The 23,342-nt window shown below is 38.0% G+C and overlaps 1 protein-coding gene across 1 annotated transcript in view; it reads right to left on the bottom strand.

Annotated features, from left to right (window-relative positions):
- BCAS3 (BCAS3 microtubule associated cell migration factor) overlaps nt 1–23,342 on the bottom strand; it is a 789,343-nt gene that overhangs the window by 396,182 nt on the left and 369,819 nt on the right. Inside the window, exons 19-21 of the mRNA XM_044003231.1 lie at nt 17,920–18,044; nt 4,587–4,752; nt 3,349–3,449 (exon numbers count right to left, since the gene is read on the bottom strand). Coding sequence (XP_043859166.1) covers nt 3,349–3,449; nt 4,587–4,752; nt 17,920–18,044 — 392 coding nt within the window. The remainder of the gene's footprint in view (nt 1–3,348; nt 3,450–4,586; nt 4,753–17,919; nt 18,045–23,342) is intronic.

Below are 23,342 nucleotides of genomic sequence, written 5' to 3'. Positions count from 1 at the left end.
GCCATACCCCTTGTGGCATGAAGAATACCACTGAGTCCATAGATCCTACAAAGACCAGGGACCTAAAGTTCTGCTGAGCATCTGTTGCCACTGTTTTATATCTTTCTTTGCAGGGCAATGAGGGTTAAGTGACTTGCCCAGGGTCACACAGCTAGTAATGTCAAGAGGCCAGATTTGAACTCAGGTCCTCCTTAATCCAGTGCTGGTGCTTTATCCACTGAGCCACCTAGCTGCCCCACACCACTGTTTTATATCACAGAAACTTGTGCTCTTTGCCAAAGGAAAACTTTTTGCCAAGGATTACCTGAGATGGGGCTCAAAGTCACTACTTTATAAGAAAGTCAACATATGGCCCAAACATTCTACACTGCTATAGTGACCTTTGTTCAAGTGGTATTCTTTGTGTGATCTTCAATGTAAGTAATTTAATTAGATTATAATTGGTAAGAATAAAGACAATGGCTAAAATAGGTGAAACTTGGAAGCTCTAGTTCTTGGCAGTGTTATAGGAGGCAGTATGGGTAATGGATAGAGAGCAAGGCTTGGAGCTCAGAAGATGTGGGAGTCAAGCCTTTCATTTTTTTCTTGTTCAGGCTTGGTTTGGTTTTTTTTGGTTTTTTTTCAGACACATATCACACATTTTCTTTATCATCCAATATAATATTATGATTACCAGATCATGGAATACCTAGATGTAAATCCTATTCTCCTATTCCATCCTTGCTAGAACAAAGTGTTTTCTCTGTATTTACTTCTCCATCTTTTTCCATTTTTTTTTCCTGCCATAATTACCATCTACTTCATCTGACCCAGAGATTTAAGTAAAACTGAAGCTTCTAAACAGCATCTTGATAGACTGAATTAATGGGAGACAGAGGGGAATATTTTTAAAACTGTCTTTGGAATTAGAAGAAAAATAACAATGGAAAAAATCAAGAGGGGGAATGCTGTGGTTAAGCAGGAGTGAAAAGTTTCCAGGTGCCAGGAACAAGAGAACACTTGTGTTTTAATAAGACTTCTGTATAGTCTCTAGAAGGGAATCTGATAGTAAGAGATGCTGACCCATGACCTCTTAAACACTGAGTCTCAGAGGGGGTGTACCAGATGGACAGGTAAAGGCCCTTCCCCTGATGCCCAGGCTACTTTTAGGAATTGTATGTCAGGCTTGTATTGCTCTCACACAGATGATCATGTTGTGCATATTTATTTGCTTTAGTCATATAATATATTAGCATTTTCAGTGATGTCAATCAGACTGCTTTTCCATAAGTTTTATCTTTTCATATGCAGATAATTTTTTTAAATTGGAAGTAATTATGTTTTGTAACCATGGGGTCTTCTTGCAAGTGCCATTCATGATTCTTGTTTAGAATTTTATTTTCTAAAATATATGTAAAAACAAATTTTTACATCAATTTTTTAAAACTTTGTGTTCCAACTTCTATTCCTCCCTCCCTTCCCACTCCCCACCCCCCAAGAACTCAAGCAATTCAATGTTATACATGAGTAGTCATGGAAAACATTCCCACATCAGCTAGGTTGTGAGAGAAAACAGTTAAAAAAACAAAATGCCATTCATGATTCTTACAAAATTATTCTTAGTTTAAATCACAGTTTACCATGGATTATTTAAATAATCTTGCAGGAAAAATTTCATTCCCTTCACCTTAGTTATTCCACCTATAAATTAATAAAATTAACATAAACTTCAAAAGGAATCAGAGGAGACTTATTAAATTCCACTTTGTCCCTTTAAATTTCCAAACATAATTCTTGAATAAAAGATGTCAAACAACACAAGCACTCCAGTATATTTAGTGTCTAACTACCCTAATAAATTAAACTTAAAGATACTTAATAAATGCTGAATGAATGGTACACCTGAAATGCTGAGGAAAAGACAAGATTATTATTATTATTTCTTGAGGATTTCTTATTTTAAGGATCAACACTTCTGAGGCAGAAAACAAGGAGGAAACTATAGAACTAACAAAACAAGTTCTGATGACTAGTCAATTGAAAAAAATCTTGTGCGCCCCACTTTCCAAAAGACAGCATTTCAATAACAATCCGCAGGCCTAATCATGAGAAGTAGACAATAAAACCAGGGGCACTCTTCATCATGTCAGCAATAGGACTTCAGTCTGGTATAGCAGGCTCTCATAATTGAATGTAGGTAATATGAATAAGGAACTTTATTGGCCCAAATCAGGATGGATAGCTATTGATGAGTTGCGATCTGCATATCTGGAAAGAACAACTATTTTGACTGCATCACAAATGCATATGAGGATCTATGTACTTGATGTCTTGGTGGGTTCTGTAGCAGATTTGTTAGGCTACTGGCTGATCAGTACATTGTAAAATTTCTTGACATAACTTCAAAAACTGCAAATTATTCGTAGTTCCCAATGTGCTCTTGCTATTTAACACATACCACATTTTAACCCTAAAATAGATTGGTTATGGAAACATTTTAAATCATGGTTTACGTTACAAGCAGGCAGTACAGGCCAAATACAGTAAAACCTTACCAAAAAGATGTCAATGTTAATTTCAAGATATTTCCTAAAAACATATAGTGTGTCAAGCTACCTAGTGAAATTAGAATCCTAGTCCATTTTATAAAACTGAATTGTAATTATAAGATCTTTTAAATTCTATAACCACGAACTAAATTTAACAAAATTAAACAGCCTTCTCATGCCTCCTGTGAATAATTACTAAATAACTGTCTCAATGTAAATTTCTACCTTTTCTTCTTTTTTAAGCCACAGTCCAGTTTGTGATGAATTTTAGCACTTTAAAAAAGTTATTTTGGCTAAAATGTTTAGTAGGAGAAGCAAGGCTTCTTTCACGGTTTTAACTACATTAGTAAAAGTAGGCTACTGTAGTACCTATCAAAAGTTTCCAGAATCAACAAATATGACATTCAGACATGGATCAGATCACTACCTTTTGGTAAACTCTATCACCCTTTATTTATTAAATTATTATTTATTAAGCCTTTTGGCTTAATGATGAGAAAGAAAAAAAAAGTGCTAAAATTCTTCAAAGGTGCCTAGGCAGAGAATTTTTTTCCTATCATCTCATAGTATTTTATTAAACCTTGCAATATATTCCCCAATCTTACCTTGCACACACTTACCAGAAAAATATCAGTGTTGCCTCCCTCTGAAATAGTGCACTGGGTCACAGATTATATTTTTATACAATATCTTGCATGCCAGTAGGCTGAGCTCCTCTAGGCCTGTGGGTCAGTGCTAATAGGCACATCTTTAAAGAGCCAGCATCCTAACATTTGATTTGAAAACAATAAAAAGAGTGCAAAGCACTCAAGCTACTTACAGCCAGCGAGCAGGCACTGAGAGTGCTGCACGGCATCTGCAGCGAGGAGCAGAGGGTGGTTGGCATTAAAGGGTGGCTGCAGTTCATTCCACTGAGGGGTTCTAGGGGAATAATACAAGAATATTAATCTTTGAGCTTAATAAGGGTGATGTAAATCACCGCTGCTGTCACTGAGTACAATAGCTGGTAGAAGTTCACAAAAGGTTTGGAATCAAGAAATGAAATTTCTTCAATATGCTGAAACACAAAGCTCTAGGTCTAAAAAAGAGCAGAAAAGAGAGGGTCACACACACACAAACACGCACGTACAGAAGCACGCAAATTGCATCAAGCCAACATTAGCTAAACGTCAGTAGAACCTACAAGAAGTGGCCCATGGGATTTAGAGAATAGGAGGCAGCTATACAATGGAGGGAGCCACTCCTTCAACATCTGATTTCATTCTATTCCAATAGAGAGTTGGAACTTGTTCTTTGGCATATGAAGACAGGCATGCAGGGGTATGTTTTTTGTTTGAGGAGACTTCTTTTTAAATTTTAACGCCCAAGTTGGTAACTTGTTGGGAATTCTTTACATTTAAAAAAGAAAATCAACTCATTGAAAAATAAAAACCATGGTAAGAAACAGTTGTGTAAATTTGTGACTTGTTTCTCAATCCAATTAGCATCTTTAGTTCCAAAATGATACATTCATTTGGGGGATGGTGGAATATCCTTAATTGGAATTGGCCACTCCTAAATAGCTGGATAAATCCAGTATTGATCAGTCCAATCCAGAAATGAGTAGCAGTAAAGAATGTCAGAGCCTACCAAGATCAATAACATAATATTTTAAAATGTCAAAAGCTTAGACATGGTTTCCATACCCAGTTTTGTTTCCTTCCCTCCATGCAATTTCTCTGTCTCTCTTAGACAAAGATCAACTCAGCCATTTCTAAGATGTCATCCCTTATGGGAAGCTATCCTGATCCCAAATGGGACACACTCTTTACCAAATAGGACTACAATGGCTAAGACTGTTCCTAATTCACATTCTTCAGGAATCTCTATAAAGGATAGCTTCCAGTCTTCTTCTACTGGTTTGCAGTTCACTTAAAGGCTGGCTTTGTGCCACTATAAATTTTCAGTAAACATGAGACTGGAGAAAAGGACAGCAATAAGCTTTTACATGTGGAGGGCAACAAAAACTTCACAGAAGAAGAATGCTAAAGTGTTATGGAGAAAGACAGGAGGCACTACCTCACTAGAGTCCAGCTGGCACGGGGAGATGTCACCATTTCCAGGGGAGTGTCATCACTGATCTTGAGGGCTGTGCTGAGTGGCCGAGGTTCCATCACATGCTCCACTAGAGTACCATAACAGCTGATGATATACAAGGACTCAACCACAAACTGTTTGGACTGATCTATGCAGAGAAAAAAAAGTATAATCTGGGTTAAGAACAAGAACACAAAAAGGGACAGGATGAACCCACTATGCCAAGGTAGATGATAATCATTTCCTTAAGTGTTCTACCTGTTCAGAATGTTCCAGAGGGTACTCCAGGTAACCCTTGAATAGTCAAGGCAAAGAAAGCTATCACTTGGTTTACTCCTATGGCCTTTTGCATTTAAGTAAAATACCCAGGAAAAGAGGAAAATTATAATAAACATCTCCATATAATCAACATTTCAAAAGCCCAGCTAATTGCCCATTTATTTCCAACTCAAATTCTGATAAAACAAAAGAATGCACAGTTGCTCAGATTTTGTTGTGATGAGATTCTGATTGCATTATAAAAATTAAACACTGTCAGGAAGGATTAAACAGGATGAATCAGAACTGAAGTAAATTAAGTTTTCATGGGACAACTTTTTTCAGGATGAACTACACATAATTTGTACTTACCTGTACCTAGCCTATGAATGTTCTTCACCCACACTAAAAAAAAATTTAAGAACCTAGAAATGAAGAAACTACACATCATCCCCAGCCAACCCCTCAAACTTCACTACCCTTAATGGCATCATCTGCCCCCATCTTAAAAGTAGGTCAGCCAAACTCAGGGAGATCAGCAGCTAAATATGTTGCTAAACAAATGGCTTTCAGGTGAGTACACATGTCCCCACTACCACAACAGGTCCAGTCCTGCATCTCAGGTTTTACAGTAAACCTAGCAGCAAATACGAAATCTCCTATGAATGCTAGGCGGGTCACCCTATCTCTAAGGAAGACGAATCAATTACAGTGCCAATTTGGAGAAAATGGCTGATAACTAGCCAGTAGGATATAAAGGAAAGGCAAGTTAAAAGGGTAATTAGAACAGCAGGGAGAAACACTGAAAAGTGAGCTTCACAGAATGTTTTAACTTGTAACAAAAGGTCCCTCAGATACCATCACTGAAGCTAAGGAGGTAACAAAAAATTAAAGATGGGATAAGGAAATGGAAGGCTTGCTGACTTGACTGTATTCTCTTCCATTTGTGCAGAGAACCTGCTGTGCCCCAGATCATGTTTCCCAGGAAAGAGTCATTGAACAGAGATAACAAGGGAAAGGGTGGAGGTCTGATGGCCAGTTTTAAGCTTAGGGGGAGTGGAGAGACATGCCAAGTATAAGCCTGACCAGAGTGGTGTTTCAAAACAAACTTGTTTGTGGCCTACTTTCTAATGAAACAAAGACAAAAGAAAAAAAAAGAAATGTAAAACAAATTGTATTTACAAATAAAACTGTTTTTTACTCTGCAAATATATTAAGGAAATTGGCTGAATTAAACTGAACAAGCACTTATGAAGTACCTATTCTGTGCAAGGCACTATGCTGAAGACAGGATAAAAAGATGAAAAAACAGGCCTATGATTTAATGGGAAGAATATGGCCTGCACAAAAATAAGTGGGAAATAAGCTTGAAAATAAGTAGGCCATGACAAAGAATTGGAAATCAAGGGGATGCTCATCAATTGGAGAATGGCTAAACAAGTTGTGGTATATGAATGTAATGGAATACTATTGTGCTATAAGAAATGAGGAGCAGGCAGATTTCAGAAAAACCTGGAAAGACTTTCATGAATTGATACTGAGTGAAATGAGCAGAACCAAGAGAACATTGTACACAGTATCAACAACACTATGATAGACTTAGCTCTCCTCAGTAATACAGTGATACAAGATAGTTCCAAAAGTGCCAAAAGATAGTGCCAAAAGACTCAAGACAGAAAATGTTCTCCACATACAGAAAAAGAACTATGGAGTCTGAATGGAGATTAAAGCATACTATTTTCATTTTTGTTGTTGTTTCTTCTTGTGTTTTTTTTCTTTTGTTCTGATTTTTCTCTCACAACATGACTAATGTGGAAATATGTTTAACATGATTGTAATGTATAACCTATATCAAATTGCTTACTGGCTTCAGGCGGGGGGAGGGAAGGGAGGGAGAAAATTTTGGAACTCAAAAATCTTATAAAAATGAATTTTGAAAACTATCTTTACATGTTATTGGAAAAAAAATACTATTTTAAAAAGAAAGAAAATAACTAAGCCAAAAGACATGTCCAGACAAACTATTCTGGTAATATGTGAGGTTGGTGGGCTGAGAAATGGCTGGAGAAATCTTAAAACACTGTATGAAGGAGGTATCACCCAAGCTGGACCTTGAAATAAGAAAAAGATATTTAACGATACAGAGTGCACTTCAAGAATGGGGATAGGCAGGGGAGAAGAAAAGGAGGAACCTAGATGACAGAGAAAAGGCAGTGACTTGCCTGAGTTCTCCAAAATTCCCTTCCAAACAATTTTAAATGATGCCTCAGAATGAATTTTGCAGCAGCAGAAGACACAAAAGGATGAGGTGAAGTGATTTTCCAACCCAAGACAACTTAAAATGTCAGCAGGGGATAGATGGGTGGGTAGCTGGATGGATGGATGGATGGATGGATGGATGGATAGATAGACACAGACAGACAGGAAAGGTCTGTCACACTGGGGTGAGAACGGAGCATAGTTTAGCAAAGGCAATTGTTATGGAAAACTAGTAGCAGGTATTGGAGGCCAATGAATTGATAGCAGTGGCTTCTGGAGCTCTCAGGCCACAGATGGTGAGGGGGGTGGACAATTGGTCAGAAGGAGATTAGAGGAGTCTCTTTGCTGGCATTGGGTGCATTGCCCATACGTGGACCCAGGTCGCAATCCTGGGTCAAAGTCACAGACTGAGGAGGAGCAATACCACCCAGAACTTGTGGCTGCCCGGAAGCAGAGACCCAGGTCACAGTTTTGGAGCAAAAAAGAGTGCTTGTGGCCACTCACAGACTAAAACATATGCCAAGAGAACAGCAAACATACCTTTCATTAAATTATACCACCTTGGAAGAACTGAAAACTTACAGAACCCCCACCCAGACTAACTCTAAAAACAGCTGCACAAAAAAAACCCTAAAGTTTGGGACAGTACTCCCACAGCCCAGAAGCTGAACCCAACTTTAAAATTAAGTCAAAAGTCAAGAAATAGGCTATAAAATGAGCAAACAAACAACAAAATCAAGTTACCATAGTGACAGGAAAGATGAAAGCATAAAGTCAGAAGAAGTCAACAAAGTCAAAATTACTATATCCAAACCCCCCCACCCCAATGTAAATTGGTCTCAGACCCAAAAAGAATTCTTGGGAGAGCTCAAAAAGTATTTAAAATAGGCCAAATGGTAAACAAGGCACAAAAATACACTGAAGAAAAGAACGCATCAAAAATTTAAATTGGCCAAATGGAAAAGGAGGTAAAAAGGTTTGAAGAAAAGAATTTCTTCAATATTAGAATTGGGCAAGTGGAAGTTAATGAATCCATGAGACACTAAGAAACAATGAAACAAAATCAAAAGAATACAAAAAAAGAAGAAAATATGAAATATCTCATTGGGAAAACAACTGATCTTGAAAACAGATTAAGGAGAGATAAATTTGAGAATTATTGGATTATTTATCTGAAAGCCATGATCAAAAAAAAAAAAGAGAGAGAGAGAGAGATTTGTCATGGAAAACTGCCGTGATATGCTAGAACCAGAAGGTAAAATAGAAATTGAAATAATCTACTTGATCACCCCCTGAAAAAGATCCCAAAATGAAAAATCCAAGGAATAATTATAGCCAAATTCCAGACCTCCTATGTCAAGGAGAAAATATTGAAAGCTAGTAAAAAAATCCCCCCCCAAAAAACTAAAAAAACCCCAAACCCCAAACTCAAATATCGTGGAGCTGCAACAAGATTACACAATACTTAGCAGCTTCTACACTAAAGAACTGGCTTGGAATATGATATTCTGAAGGGCAAAGGAACCAGGATTATAACCAAGAATCACCTACCCAGAAAAATGGAGTATAATCCTTTGGGGGCGGGGGGGGGGGGGAGCTCGGAGAAATGGACATTCAGTGAGATTGAGAACTTTCAACAATTCTTGATAAAAAGACCATAGCTGAATAGAAAATGTGCCTTTCAAATACAATATTCAAGAGAAGCATAAAAAGATAAACAGGAAGGAGAAATCATAAGGGATTCAATAAAGTTAAACTGTTTATATTCCTACATGGGAGGATGATACTTGTAACTCCTAAGAACTTAATCATTATTAGGTAGTAAGAAGGAATATACATAGACAGAGGGAACAGGTGTGAGGTGATTATAATGTGATGATATCTAAAAAAATAAAATTAAGGGGTGAGCAAGAGCAATGAATTGGGAAAAAGGGAAAGGGAGAGGTAGAATAGGGTAAATTATCTCACAGAAAAGAGGTGTGAAAAGGGTTTTTAGTGGAAGGAAAAGGAAGTTGAGGGGGAGTGCTTGAACCTTACTCTTATCAGTATTTGGATCAAAGAGGAATAACACTCAATTGGGTATAGAAAAAAATATGTATATATGCACACGAGGGAAAGGATATAAGAGAAGGAGGAGGAGACTGATAGAAGGGAAGGCAGATAGAGGAGGCAGTCAGAAGAAGCAAAACATGTTTAAGGATGGGCAGGATGAAAGAAGAGAGAATAGGATAAATAAGGAGAAAATACAATGGTGGGAAATACACAGTTAGCAATCATAACTAGGAAAAAATTTATAGCAAGTTTATCTGATAAAGGCCTAATTTCTCAAATATATAGAGAACTGAGTCAAACTTATGAAAATATATTGATAAATGGTCAATGGATATGAATAAGCAGTTTTTAGACAAAGTAATCAAAGCAACTTACAATCACATGAAAAATGCTTTAAATCACTATTGATCAGAGAAATACAAATTAAAACAACTGTGAGGTACTGCCCCGCTCCTATGAGATTGGCTAATATTACAGAAAAGGAAAATGACAAATGTTGGAAAGGACATAGGAAAATTGGGATGCTAATGTACTATTGGTGGAATTGTCAACTAATTCAACCATTCATGAGAGAAATTTGGAACTTTGCCCAAATGGCTATAAGACCATGTATACCCTTGAGACAAAGCAATGGCACTACTACACCTGTATCCCAAAGTAGTATTTTAAAAAAGGAAAAGGATCAAAATACAAAAATGTCTATAACGGATATTTTTGTAATGGCAAGATGTGGAAACTGAGGAGCTACTCATCAAATGGGGAATGGCTGAACAAATTGTAGTATATGATTATGATGAAATACTATTGTACTATAAGAAATGAGGAGAAGGATGCTTTCAGAAAAAGCAGGAAAGACAAATGAACTGATGCAAAGTAAAGTAAGTGAAACCAGGAGAACATAGCACACAGTTAACAGCAATATTGTATTGGAATGACTTAGCTATTCTCAGCAATACAATGATCCAAGACAATTCCAAAAGACTTATGATGAAAAATGCTTCCCATCTCCAGAGAAAGGATTGATGGTGTCTGAATGCAGACTGAAGAATAATTTTTTAAATTTTTCTTTATTTTGCTCAGTTTTTTATTTGGGGTGGGGGTTGGGGGTGTCTGTGTTTTCTTTCAGAACATGACCACTATGGAAATAAGATTTGCATGACTCCATATATATAGCCTACATCGAACTGCTTCCCTTCTTAACAAAGGAGGAATGGAAGAAGGTGGAGAATTTGGAACTAAAAATTTTTTTAAAAGAATGTTAAAGGGCAGCTAGGTGGCGCAGTGGATAGAGCACTGGCCCTGGATTCAGGAGGACCTGAGTTCAAATCTGACCTCAGACACTTAATACTTACTATCTGTGTGACCCTGGGCAAGTCACTTAACCGCAATTGCTTCACCGAAGGGGGGAAAAAAAGAATGTTAAAAATTGTCTTTACACGTAATGGGAGGGAATAAAATATTAAATAAAAAGAATACGGGAAAGCATGTATAAATGCAAAGATAGTACAGGAAAAATCTTGGCAGAATAATGAATAGTCCAATCTATGTAGTTTCTGGCCTTACTATTTCACCAAAACTGCTCTCTCCAAAGTTACTAATGATCTCTTAGTTGTCAAATCCAATGATCTTTTTTCTAACTCCCTTCTCCTTGACCTCTCTGTGGCTACTGACATCATTGATCACTCTCTCCTCAATACGCTGTTCTCTAGGGTTTTGGGGACAATATTCTGGTTCTCTTCCTACCTATCTGACCATCCGTTGACTGTGTCCTTTACTAGATCCTTTTCCTGATCATGTCCGCTAATCATAGATGTCCCTCAGGATGCTGTCCTAGGCCCTCTTCTCTTCTTCTTCTTCTACACTTCTTTAGTTCAGTTCCCATGGATTTAATTACAATCTCTTTGCTGATGATTCTCAAATCTACCTATCATGCTCCCAATTCTGTTATCTCCAGTCTTACTCCTCCATAGTCCTTTTTTTTAGACACCTCAAACTGGATGTTCTTAAATTAAATATGTCCAAAACAGAATTCATTATCTTTCCTCACAACCTTCTCTCTGTTCCATTACTGCTGAGGGCAGCACTGCCCTTCCTTCTCCCTATTAATTTTGAGGGCAGCACTGCCCTCTGAGTCACAAACTAGGCTCACAAACTAAACTCATCTAAACTCCTCCCTACCTCTCACCCCTTCATAATCACTCTGTTGCCAAGGCCTGTCAATTTTGCTTTTGCAATATATCTGGAATACACCCCCTTCTCTCCTCCGACATTGTCACCACACAGGCCCTCATCACCCCCGGCCTGGATTATTGCAGGGGTCTGCCTGCCTCAAGTCTCTCCCTACTCTAATATCCCCCTTTCAGTCACTAAAGTGACTTTCCTAAAGTACAGGCTCCATATTATCTCCAAGATCAAATACAAAATATCCTGTTTGCTATTCTTTGCCCTTCTTAACCTCATCCCTCTTACCTTTCCAGTCTTCTTACACTTTATTCCTTGCCACATATTCTTTGAGACAGGGGCACTGGCCTCCTTGCTATTCCATGAATAAGACACTCCATCTTTGACTTCAGGCATTCTCTCTGACTGTCCCTCATGCTTGGAATTTTGACTCTTGCCTACTGACTTCCTGAGTTTCCTTTAAATCTCAACTAAAGTCCCATTTTTTATAAGAAGCCTTTCCCAACCCCTCTAATTCTAATGCCTTCCCTCTGTTATTTACTATTTATCCTGTACATTTTTGTACATCATTGATTGCATGTTTTCTTCCCTATTAGATTGCAAGCTCCTTAAGGGTAGGAGCCATCTTTTGCCTCTGTTTGTATCATTAGTGCTTAGCACATAGTACCTGGCATATAGAAGGCACTTTACAAATGTTGATTGATTGATTGATTTATTGGAGAGCATGAACATGGTAATGTGAAATATGGGTAGTGTGATGTTTAAAATCTAAATTGTGGTCGCCTTAAATCAGAAGCTTCAGCTCCAGTCTAGCCTAGAGTTCCAGCCTGGTTGGGTTCTTCCTGAAGTCCTCCTCCACCAGCCTGCTTTAATCAGGAACACACCAGCAAGCTGTTTGTGGAAGCTTTTTATAGATCTGGAACAGAGGTGGTCCTTACACACTGCTTCAAGGTGATCGGTTGGCATCATCCAAATCCATTGGCTTTGAAGGTGTTCTCAAGTTGGGTTCACAGTCTAGTTTCTGAGAACAATACCTTCTTAAGGGATAGCCAGGTGTGATTCCAATCCAATTAACTTGAAGTAGATTTAATCAGCAGTCAATCACTCGCACTTGATTCAATCAGTATAGATTAATCTCCAGGTGGGTTTTTGAATATCTGCTAAATCCCATTATTTCATCACAGTAGAAAGGTAGGTTGGAGCCAAATTGTGGAAAGTCACACACTTATGTGCTACGCTAAGGAGTTCATGTTTTATTATAGAAACAAAATAGAGGTTCTTCCATAGGGGTGCTACAATATATAGGGAAAACCCAAATATCGTTTTGATTACTCTTATAAATTTTGCCAAAATTGGAGGCAGATTCACCAAGATTAAGTATACTAAGCTTTTAATTATCTATCATCTTCAGCAGTTTCTCCCACACCCACTGCTATCTATTATAACTAGTAAATTCCCACCACCTATTACTCTCTCAATGCCTTGGACATTTAAGTATTAGCTCTCTAAAAGTAAATCACAAGCCTTCCCACCCCAGGCTTACCATTCCTCTCATTTCTGCCCTCTACTCTTCCCATTTTCACTCTAGTTCAGCTTGCCTCTCCCATTATGCCCTCTTCAATTCTCATTCCATAAAGAACAAACTTTGCTGAACTCTTTCTTGCTTGCTTTATCCATCTTCTGGCACTCACAAAGATAAAGCCTTCCTCATGGAATACTGCATCCCTGGCCATCTTCTCTAGCACGATCTATACTTTCTCCTATCCCAACATCAGAGAGGCCATCGAGAATCAGAATACTTTTCATGGCTGTCATTCACCAATAAAAGATATATACTCCCACATGTCTCTAAGAGCACGGTACATTGCAAATTGTTTTCTTCTACTCTTCAAAATCTATCCTTATATTAAGAAATTTCAACATATATGTTGCATGATTTCTTTTTTGTTTTGTTTTGTTTTTTGTTTTTTTCAGAGCAATGAGGGTTAAGTGACTTGCTCAGGGTCACATAGCTAGTTAAGTGTCTGAGGCTGGATTTGAACTCAGGTCCTCCTGAATCCAAGGCCAGTGCTTTATCCACTGTGCCACCTAGCTGCCCCCTGCATGATTTCTTAAATACTCTAACATCCCATTTTTTCCAATTTCCTCTCATAATTTATTCCTCCATTTATACTTCAAGTACAAAAAGAGATGACCCTACCCAAGGTCTCACCATCACCCACAATTGCTTTGTTTCCACAATCAAAAACTGACATCGCTCAATTTGAAAAAACCTTCTAGGACTCCATCCTTACCTTTTAAAAATTTGTCCTTCTCTCCATGACTTCCAATCCTTTTACCATCAATACTAGCCATCACCCCTAATCTGAATTTCCTCTCCTCCCTTCCAAATCTTCACCTTATAGTTTATTAGTTCAATTCCACACTGTCATCTACTCTCAAATCTCTTGCCTTCTTACCCAACTGCCACTTAGGCCTCTTCTATCTCCAACGCCAGACTACTTCTACCATCTGACTTCTGCATTCCTAATCACTTGCTTTGAATAGGCCTAGAAGAAGTCATGCCACAGAGTTGACTGAATCCACTATGAATTTCTATTATCTAAGCTCAACTGGGTCTCCAGCCCAACAAAGTAAACTTAATACTCTCCCCTTATTGAGTCTCTACCCCAGTCTCCACAAAGGATGTTTCAAACTTTCTCTGATGAAACGTCTCACAACAGCTTTTCCACCCCATGCCTCTTTATTCTATTAAATGTCTCATATATATATATGCTCTTCTCTCAAGTCACATGTGCTCCACTCTATTTTAGGCCTTTAGTACCTCTCACTTGGAGAAGTGAGCTTCTTTTATTGTTTGTTTGTTTTTTTCCTGGCTGAAGTCTCTGATCAACCCAATCCTTAATCTACACAGTTGTCAAAGTTATTTTTTTTTAAGTGAGGCAATTGGGGTTAAGTGACTTGCCCAGGGTCACACAGCTAGTAAGTGTTAAGTGTCTGAGGCCGGATTTGAACCCAGGTACTCCTGACTCCAGAGCTGGTGCTCTATCCACTGCGCCACTTAGCTGCCCCCTAAGGAATTATTTAGGAATTGATATGTATTGGATTTTGGGGGGGGGCAATTGGGTTAAGTGACTTGCCCAGGTTCACAAAGCTAGTAAGTGTTAAGTGTCTGAGGCCGGATTTGAACGCAGGTCCTCCTGAATCCAGGGCTGGTGCTCTATCCACTGCACCACCTAGCTGCCCCTCAAAGTTATTTTTTTTTAACATAAAAATCTGAATACAGCACTCATTTAATTTCCCTTCCCCTGGTTCCCCAGTTGAATAAACTCTAATAGCTTCCTATTACCTCCAGGATCAAATATAAAATTCTTTGTTAGTATTTAAAGACCTTCACAATCTGGCCCCATGTTCCTTTCCAACCTCACTGTACATGACCCTTCAATAATCAGGCTAGTCTGGCCATCTTCCTCTTCCTCACACACTGCACACCATTTCCTACTGCCTCAGTGCTTTTCATTGGTTGTCCCCTTTACTGGAATGTACTCACTCCACACCTTTGGCTTGCAGAATCCATAATTCCTTCTACCAGCTTAAAGACCAGATTCTACATTAAATTTTTCTTAATCCTTCCAACTGTTGATGTCCTCCCATCTTGAACAACTACCTGGTATTTGTTCTTTGTATATTATATGTGTAAATGTTGTCTCCCTCAATAGAATACTTCATTTTTGTCTTCATATCCAAATTGCTTAGCACAAAATAACTGATTAAAAATGCTTTTAGAATGAAATATGGATTGGAATGGAGATACAATGAAAGCAGTAAGACTAATTCATAGTCAATTTTAGTCTAGGTCAATGGTTGTAAAGTGAGGCAGTGTGAATGGAGAAGGGTTATGTTTGAGGAGTGCTGTAGAGGTATGATCAACAAGACCTAGCCCCTCACTGAATGTAAAGATGATACAAAGTTTCAAACTTATGCAGCTGGGAGATTCAGATAATATCAAAACTAGAGATACTAGAAGAAAGTCAAGCATAAGAGGAAGACAGTGAGATCTGTTTTGAATACGTAAGTCTTAAGTTGCCAACATACATACATAGCAGGATGGTGAGAGCTGGACTGAAATTCAGGCAAGAGGATGACGGATCTTCATTTACACAGTGGAGATAACCAAAGATATGATCAATGGATCATTCTTCTAGAGGTCCCCTACATAGCTAGTGCCTTTCCCCAAAATTACTTTTCACTTATAGATATCTTGAATGTACATTGTTTTGTATGTTGTTTCACCCTTACTGGTACTACTTCAAAAGCACTCTGATCAACCACCCACCCTGCCTTAATTAAGTTTCTCTCTTCACCAGGCCATCTTCCACTCAAACTGTTCTTCTTAAAGCATATATCATATCCCTAATTAATAAATTCTATTGACTCCCTATTGCCTTCGGGATCATTTGATAATTATCTGTAATAATCATCTGTTAATTATTCCAATCCCTTCATAACCTGGCCCCATCCTACCAATCTCGTCATCTTACACCTTCCTCTTTGTGATCCATTGACAGTGGTTTCCTTGATATCCTTCCCCCCAAATAATGACTCTCCTAACTGTAGTCATTTCCACTAGCTAATCCCCATGCTAGAAATTCTCTCCGTCCTCATTTCTATTTTCCTGCCTCCCTGATTTCTTGTAAATTGCAGCTAAAATCCTCCCTTCTACAAATATCCTTTTTAGATTCCCCTTAATGGTAGACATTTCCTCTGCTATTATCACCAATTTATCTTTTATAAATCTTGGCTGAATATGGTTGTTTACATGTGACTGCTACTTCCTTTTCTTTGTAGGCTTGGTGGTGAGCACAGTGCCTGCTACATAGTAGGTGCTTGATCAGTGTTGATTTGTTACCTAATATCAGGAGAATTTTAGCAGTGAGAGCTGCTTTAAAGAGGAATACACAGTGTTAGAACTTGGATATTTAGTTTCCCTCTTTTGCAGATCTTTTAGCCAATGTTGGATGATCAAGTCATAGGAATATTATAGAAATGAGGATTCAAGTACAATTTGGTCCTCTGTGGTCCTTTCCAGCTTTGAGGTCATTTTGTTATCTTTCAGAAATCATGCCTCAACAGCTAGTTCTTTTCAGGTCTGCAGACTATCTTTCTAGCAGAATACCTAGCACATAGCAGGTACTTGATAAATGCACCTGCTTAGTGACTGACTAAAGAAGCATGCAAGTTCCCTAAAGGCAGGGATGATGTTTTTGCCTTTCTATATATTTCCAGCATGTAGCACAGTGGTGGATGCATAGCAAGCATTTAATAAATGCATGATGACTAAAACATTTTAAATATATATACAAAAAAGAAAAGAAAGAAGTTCAGAGGAGGCGACAGATGGAATGTTTTTGTTACTATTAAGTCAAATTAAATATACATTAATAACAATTAATATAATTTCAGTTTCATGTGATATGCTCTTTTGTGTTCTTTATATATTGAACCATTTCATTTTGTAAAATTAAAATGAAAACAATAACAAAGCATGATTCAGTGAATTCATCAAAGAAATGTAACATATGAGGGAAAAGGACAAAGCATCAAGGAACACTGAAGAAAAACACAAGGCAAGGCAGTGAGGACTGAGTGATAAGGAAGCTGTAAAGTCAGCAATTATAGTCTAGTCTTTCTAGAAATTTAGTCATATAGGGGAAACACAATAAAGTAAGAGAGCTTGAAGGGATGCTGTCCTTGCTGTGTTTAAGAATAAAAAAGGAGTGGCTAGGTGGTGCAATGGATAAAGCACCGGCCCTGCATTCAGGAGTACCTGAGTTCAAATCTGGCCTCAGACACTTGACACTTAACTAGCTGTGTGACCCTGGGCAAGTCACTTAACCCCCATTGCCCCCCCAAAAATAAAAAATAAATAAAAATAAAAAGGCTGTAAGCTCCTTGGGAGTAGAGATTGATTCATTCTTTGTCTTTCTCACCCTAGTGTCTAGCACAGAGGCAGGTATACAGTAGGTACCTAATAAAAGCTTTTGACCAATTGATTATGTTTCTAAATAGTGGGAAACAAGCCAGAAGTGTGGGAGAGAAGCGCTTGTACTTGGCTTTGAAGTCATATGAAGGCATGTGTCTAAAAAGTCCTGTTATTTCTGAATCAGTTTCTGAAATTCAAATTTTTGGATACGCATGCAAGGGGGGTGGGGAAATCTATACTCAAGCTAGATCCTTACTGAATAATCAGCATTATTTGTTGCAGTATAGACATAAATCAACACTGGTGCCCTTATCAATATCTTCCTTATCTGCACAGCTCTTTGAAATGCCAATTCTGATAAAAGCTCTATAGGCCCTCATTTCACATATATAGGGAGAGACCATGCCTTTTTTCTTAATCCTATGAAAGCTGGGCATAAAGAACTGAGGTGATATATGCAAATTAAGAGGATATTCAAATGTAGTAATTGTCACAAAATGTACTGAAATAACTAGAAGGCAATTTATCAAAAGAAAAAATTCTTAAAAAGGCCAAATATGCAATTTCAATAAAGATACAAACCTTTTTCTCGTTTTAGACCAGGATTATTTGCAAACCAGGATCTGGACATTCCAAAGATGGCAGCCACACAGAATTCTCCTCCCAGTGATTTGCTAGGTGAAATCTGAGGGGGTGGTTTAACTTTGCTTTAAAAAAACACATACACACAAGAAAACAACAAAAAATGAACATGGTGAAATAAGACGCCACTAAATAAGATCAGAAGTATTTTCTAATTTTACCTCTTACAAATCAAGTACTCCCCATGTCTATGGCTATGCACTTGCCATAAGGGATTCTATCTGTTGATTGGAAAACTGTGTCCAACATATACTAAGACAGAAATTATGTTAAAGTGCCAGTGATTTGTCAAGTTAACTTCAAAGGTAAAAGAAAACTGACTTTGTTGTGATATATGCTGGGAGAAATCCAAGTCTGTTCTTTTCAGTTCAATGCCACCTTCCCTGTGGATTTTAAGATGGAAAAGTGGAGCCAGCACAAACCTCTCACAATAACAACAAAATCATTCATCATTCAATTTCAGTTTTCAAGTTGGAAATACAGGATGTGGGGTTGGCAATATGTGGGAGATACAAGAGAATGGAGACAACACATACACCCATAATACTGAGTACCAAAATAACCAGATTGCACAGAATGAAACCCCAAAAATGCTCTCATTCAAAATGCCACAGACAATGTGCATGTAGTAGATCTAATGATATGCAATTACATTTGCTGGTCTTCCTATTTGGTATTTATTTTTCCCTCCTTGTTCCTTGAAAATGATGTGTCTCTTACTGGTTAGAGAAGAGAGTGGTTAAAGACTGAAGTAAAGGCTGAAGGCCTCTGGTTAACTAAGGCACCCAAACAGAATCTCAGCTTCCTATGTGATTTATGGACAAATGCAAAACAATGCTATGCCTTATTCTAACTATGTGAAGAAAGTGGATCTTTTTCTTTTCCATTAACCAAACTTTCCCCAAATTAAGGCTCATCTATTTACCTGTCAAGCTGTCCTAGGGGCAGGTTCTCTTTCCTAAAACTCATATATATTTTACATTCTTTAGCATTAATTCTGTTTATGCTCTGTTTATATTCATTTATGGCTTGGCCACTTTCGCACAATCATCTGAAATATCATTATCTTATTTTGGTATAAGTAAGAAAGAAGACCTGATTGCAAATCCTGCTGCAGGTAAGATTCCTGTAGAACCCTGGACAAATCGTTTAACCTCTTTCAGCTTTAGTTTCCGTATCTGTAAAATAGAGATACTAATAGAACCTATCTTTCTCTTTCATTTCTCTCTCTCTCTCTCTCTCTCTCTCTCTCTCTCTCTCTCTCTCTCTCTCTCTCTCTCATACACACACACACACACACACACACACACACACACACACACCCCTCCCTTCCTCATTTTTCTTTATTTCTTTTCTTTTATATAGCTTATGGCATCTGACCCATTTCCTAGGAATCAGAACATCTTTGAAGTAATTCCAACTTCTCAGGTCTCCACTCTATCTGAAATGCTCTAAGGAGCACAGATTAATCACAGAGTATTAGAGCTGGGAGGACCCTCAGATATCATCTACTCCAACATTCTCCCTTTGTAAATGAGGAAATGGAGACAAGACAGGTAAAGAGGTTTCTCAAGGTTTCTCAGGTGGTAAATTACCAGAGGTGGAATTGGAATACAGGTCTCAATTCCACTACACCATGGTAGCAGGCTTCTTTTGTTATTATATTCTCCCTTGAGATAGCTCAAATGCTTCTATCATCCCACCCCTACTTCCAACCATTTCCATCCTAGGAAATGCTAACAGATTTTTTTTTTTAAAGTCTTGCTCTAAGGACAGTGATAATCTTGTCAACATGAAATGGGAGAAAATATTTGGATGCTAAGCACAAGGCTAGCTTTGATGGCTTGCTGGACCTTTTAAACCAGATCCTGCATGAGGAACATGTTCTTGAGCATTCACTGAGTTCCATCAGGGAGAGACAATTCTTGCCATTTGCCATTTGCCAGTTTTCTCAAATTCTATCAAATCATACCTCAAACTAAAACTAAATACATGCTTAGAAAAAAGGAAGCCAGTTGTAGTCTCTGATATGCCTAAGCTAAGCTAGATAGGTAACCAGTAGGAGAACCACAGAATATGTGGTGGGACTAGAAAGAAATGGGACATAGATTTAGAGCTAGAAGAGGACTTGGAAGCCACATACACCAAAACTTTTGTTTTGCGGGCAATGAAACTGATGCAGAGAGATTTGTCCAAGGTGACAGTACAGTAGGAAAGGCTGAGATCTGAACCCAAGACCTGTGACTCTATACCTTACTGAGAGCATTCTTGCATATGGAAAGGGGTACATTTTATCAGGAAGGGAGTATGGTCTAGTGGTATTAGTCCCAATTTGCAGACTTATTTGTTGAATAATGCAAGACAAGTCACTCTTATCTTCTCAACTGTAAGATAGGCTTAATCATATTATACAATATCGCTCTTAAGAATAATAGTAGAAGAGGGTTTTCTAAACCTTAAAGCAATATCTCAAGCTAAGTCATTATTTATATTAATGATTTCTATGTCACTGGAGGTTTTCCCATAGGTTGGAGGATTACTTATTGGGAATGTTAATGAGGAGATTCATGATGTTCGAAAGGGCTAATACACAGGTATTCTAAGTTCACACTCTGGGATTCTGTGACTCCATATGACAAAGAAGGAGAGTGATAGGAAATTCATCATTTAATTCAAATCTGACAAATTAAAATTAAATCACACAGGGGCAACTAGGTGGTGCAGTGGATAGAGCACCGGCCCTGGAGTCAGGAGTACCTGAGTTCAAATCCGGCCTCAGACACTTAACACTTAACTAGCTGTGTGACCCTGGGCAAGTCACTTAACCCCAATTGCCTCACTAAAAATTAATTAATTAATTAAATTAAATCACACAATACTGTTAAGAGGGATTGGATCTACTGCTAAGATTGAAATAAAACCATTAAGGATTTCATGTTCTATAATATGAAGAATTTGCCACTAAGGATTTCACATCCTGTTATTTGGGAGTACAACATGCACATATCAGCTCCTTTAGAACCTTTCATGGACCTGCGAAGGAGATCTAAAAAGGGGGGAACTGTCTTCTTAAGCTTTCCCCCCTACAGGAAAGGTACAAATAATCTACAAATGTATCAGTCACTTGAGTAAGGATCTCCAACCCATTTTTGCTAAAATCCTTTACATTTAAGCTATCATCTTAAATGTTCTAAATTCTACATTGTGTCTTCTGAAAAGTTCTATTCCACTGCCTCATTGCAATGGGCAACAGCAGCAGCAACAGAAAACCACATATTCCAGAAAGGGAAAGCTTTGCTACCAACCCCACACACTGACCTGACTAGTCCTGACTATCTATCTGTTCCACTATTTTGAACCATCATTTTTTTCACTCTAAGCATCTGTGATAAAAGGGCCAAATCTTGCTCTCTGCACTTGCTGGGTGACTGTAGGCAAAATACTTTATTTCTCTTTGCTTCAGTTTTCCCATTTATAAATATGGACAATAACAATGACTATAACTATTTCACAGGGCAGCTAGGTAGCACAGTGGATAGAGCACTGGAGTAAAAAAGATCTCAGTTCGAATCCGACCACAGGCACTACCTATGTGACCATGTTAACCCTGTTTGCCTCAATTTCCTCATCTGTAAAATGAGGTAGAGAAGGAAATAGTAAACCACTACAGTTATCTTTGCTAAGAAAACCCCAAATTGAGTCACAAAGAGTTAGACACGACTGAGTCTAAACAAAATAAATATTATACAAAGTGGTTGTATTAAACTTTAGAGTATTATGGAAATGTGAGTTACTGTTACTATTATTAATGCAGAGTGAACTAAAATAAAGCTGCATAAAGAGCAATAAGAGCCCTTAAGTTTCCATTTTGTTTTGTAAGATAGGGAAAGAAATCTAAATATTATTTATCATTAGGGGAGAACAGATAGTGACAATTCAGTCATTTTCAGCTAAGTACTTGCAAATGCATATGTGTTCTGGGTGTACTTGGAGGGCAGCTCCCTTTATTAGAAACACCTCAGTCCCTAGAGAACAATAAAACTGAACTGCTTCACAAAAGTGGGATCAAAGAATCACATAGAAGGGTTGAAGGTGGGGAATGGAGTTGTCATGTGGAGGCTGGTTAACAACTTAACTATTCATTTTCTCACCAGGGTTGTAGGTCACATGCCTAGTGGCTAAAGCAGCCCAGGGAAACAAGACGGAACATACTTGCTTCTTCAGAAAAACATGGCTTCTCAAAAATCTGCATAATAAACTCACCTGAAGTATAAATTTGGGCAAACAAATGGCCACTTTCCACAGAGAACCATTAAAATCATGAGCAGAAATGTGGTGGGGAGTGGTATTAAAAGAGCATCAATCTATGCCCACAATGTTAAAAAAAACATTCTGTGAGTTTACTACAGTGTCTTGCAGCTTAATCAAGTGATGCCACAACAACTGAACTCTCCAATGCTTTCAAAGTCTTGCACATTACTCTTCTCTCACATTCAACAACCTCCCCCCCCAACAAATACAATTATCACTTACAGATGCTCACTGGCTCCTGCAGAGATTAAAGGGGAAGCTTAAAGGTACATCAATAGCTCTTAGTATTTATTTCAGTATTTCTTTATATTGACAGATCCCACAATCAGTGTTCAATACATGATCAAAAGTGTTGACTTCCTTGAAAATTGCTTGCTGCCTGCCCCACGACACAGCTGGGGAATGGGTGTGTGGAACACTTGTAGAGAGGGCCAATTTAATGAAGGTCTTCCCATCATCATGACTACAAGGGGAGGATAGTTCAGCAAAGCAGGATTATCCCAGAAATATCTCAAAAAAGTGGGAGCCAGAAAAAGGGTCACAGTGTGTAAAGGAGACATTTCTTTTATTATTGTCAAACTCTTTCCTGCACCACAATATCCAAAAGAAGGAAATAGAAAGGTTGACATAATTCCACCTTTTCTGAGTCAGCTCAAAGGTAGTCTGGAAATGACAAAGTCCAGAAAATTCACAAGTTGAATCTTCATGGTTCAGGAGGCCAAAGGATTTTTAAACCACCATATGACAAGGGCATTATCACGAGCAAGTGTTTGTTTCCACAGTGCCAAATGTTTCTATCTCAAAATAATCTTTCATAGACAGAAAGACAAAACTCTGTGAAACCCTTAAACCATTTGGAGTGGCTTATTGCAGAAAATTCTGTAGTAATCACTCCTTTGGAAAAGTATTCTGATTCGAAAATTTTCCCTAATTTTTCACATCTCATTCTTTCTATACGGAGAATTTGACAAATTGCAATATAAAACACTTTCCATTAGAAAATAGTTTCTAAACTTGAGGTGTCTGAAGGCTTTGTCTCTTCTGCAAACCTC

This window comes from Dromiciops gliroides, chromosome 4 (assembly GCF_019393635.1).
Source record: "Dromiciops gliroides isolate mDroGli1 chromosome 4, mDroGli1.pri, whole genome shotgun sequence".
NCBI classification, from domain to species: domain Eukaryota; kingdom Metazoa; phylum Chordata; class Mammalia; order Microbiotheria; family Microbiotheriidae; genus Dromiciops; species Dromiciops gliroides.
The sequence above is the reverse complement of the archived record's forward strand: the minus strand, read 5'-3'. Positions and strand labels throughout refer to the sequence as shown.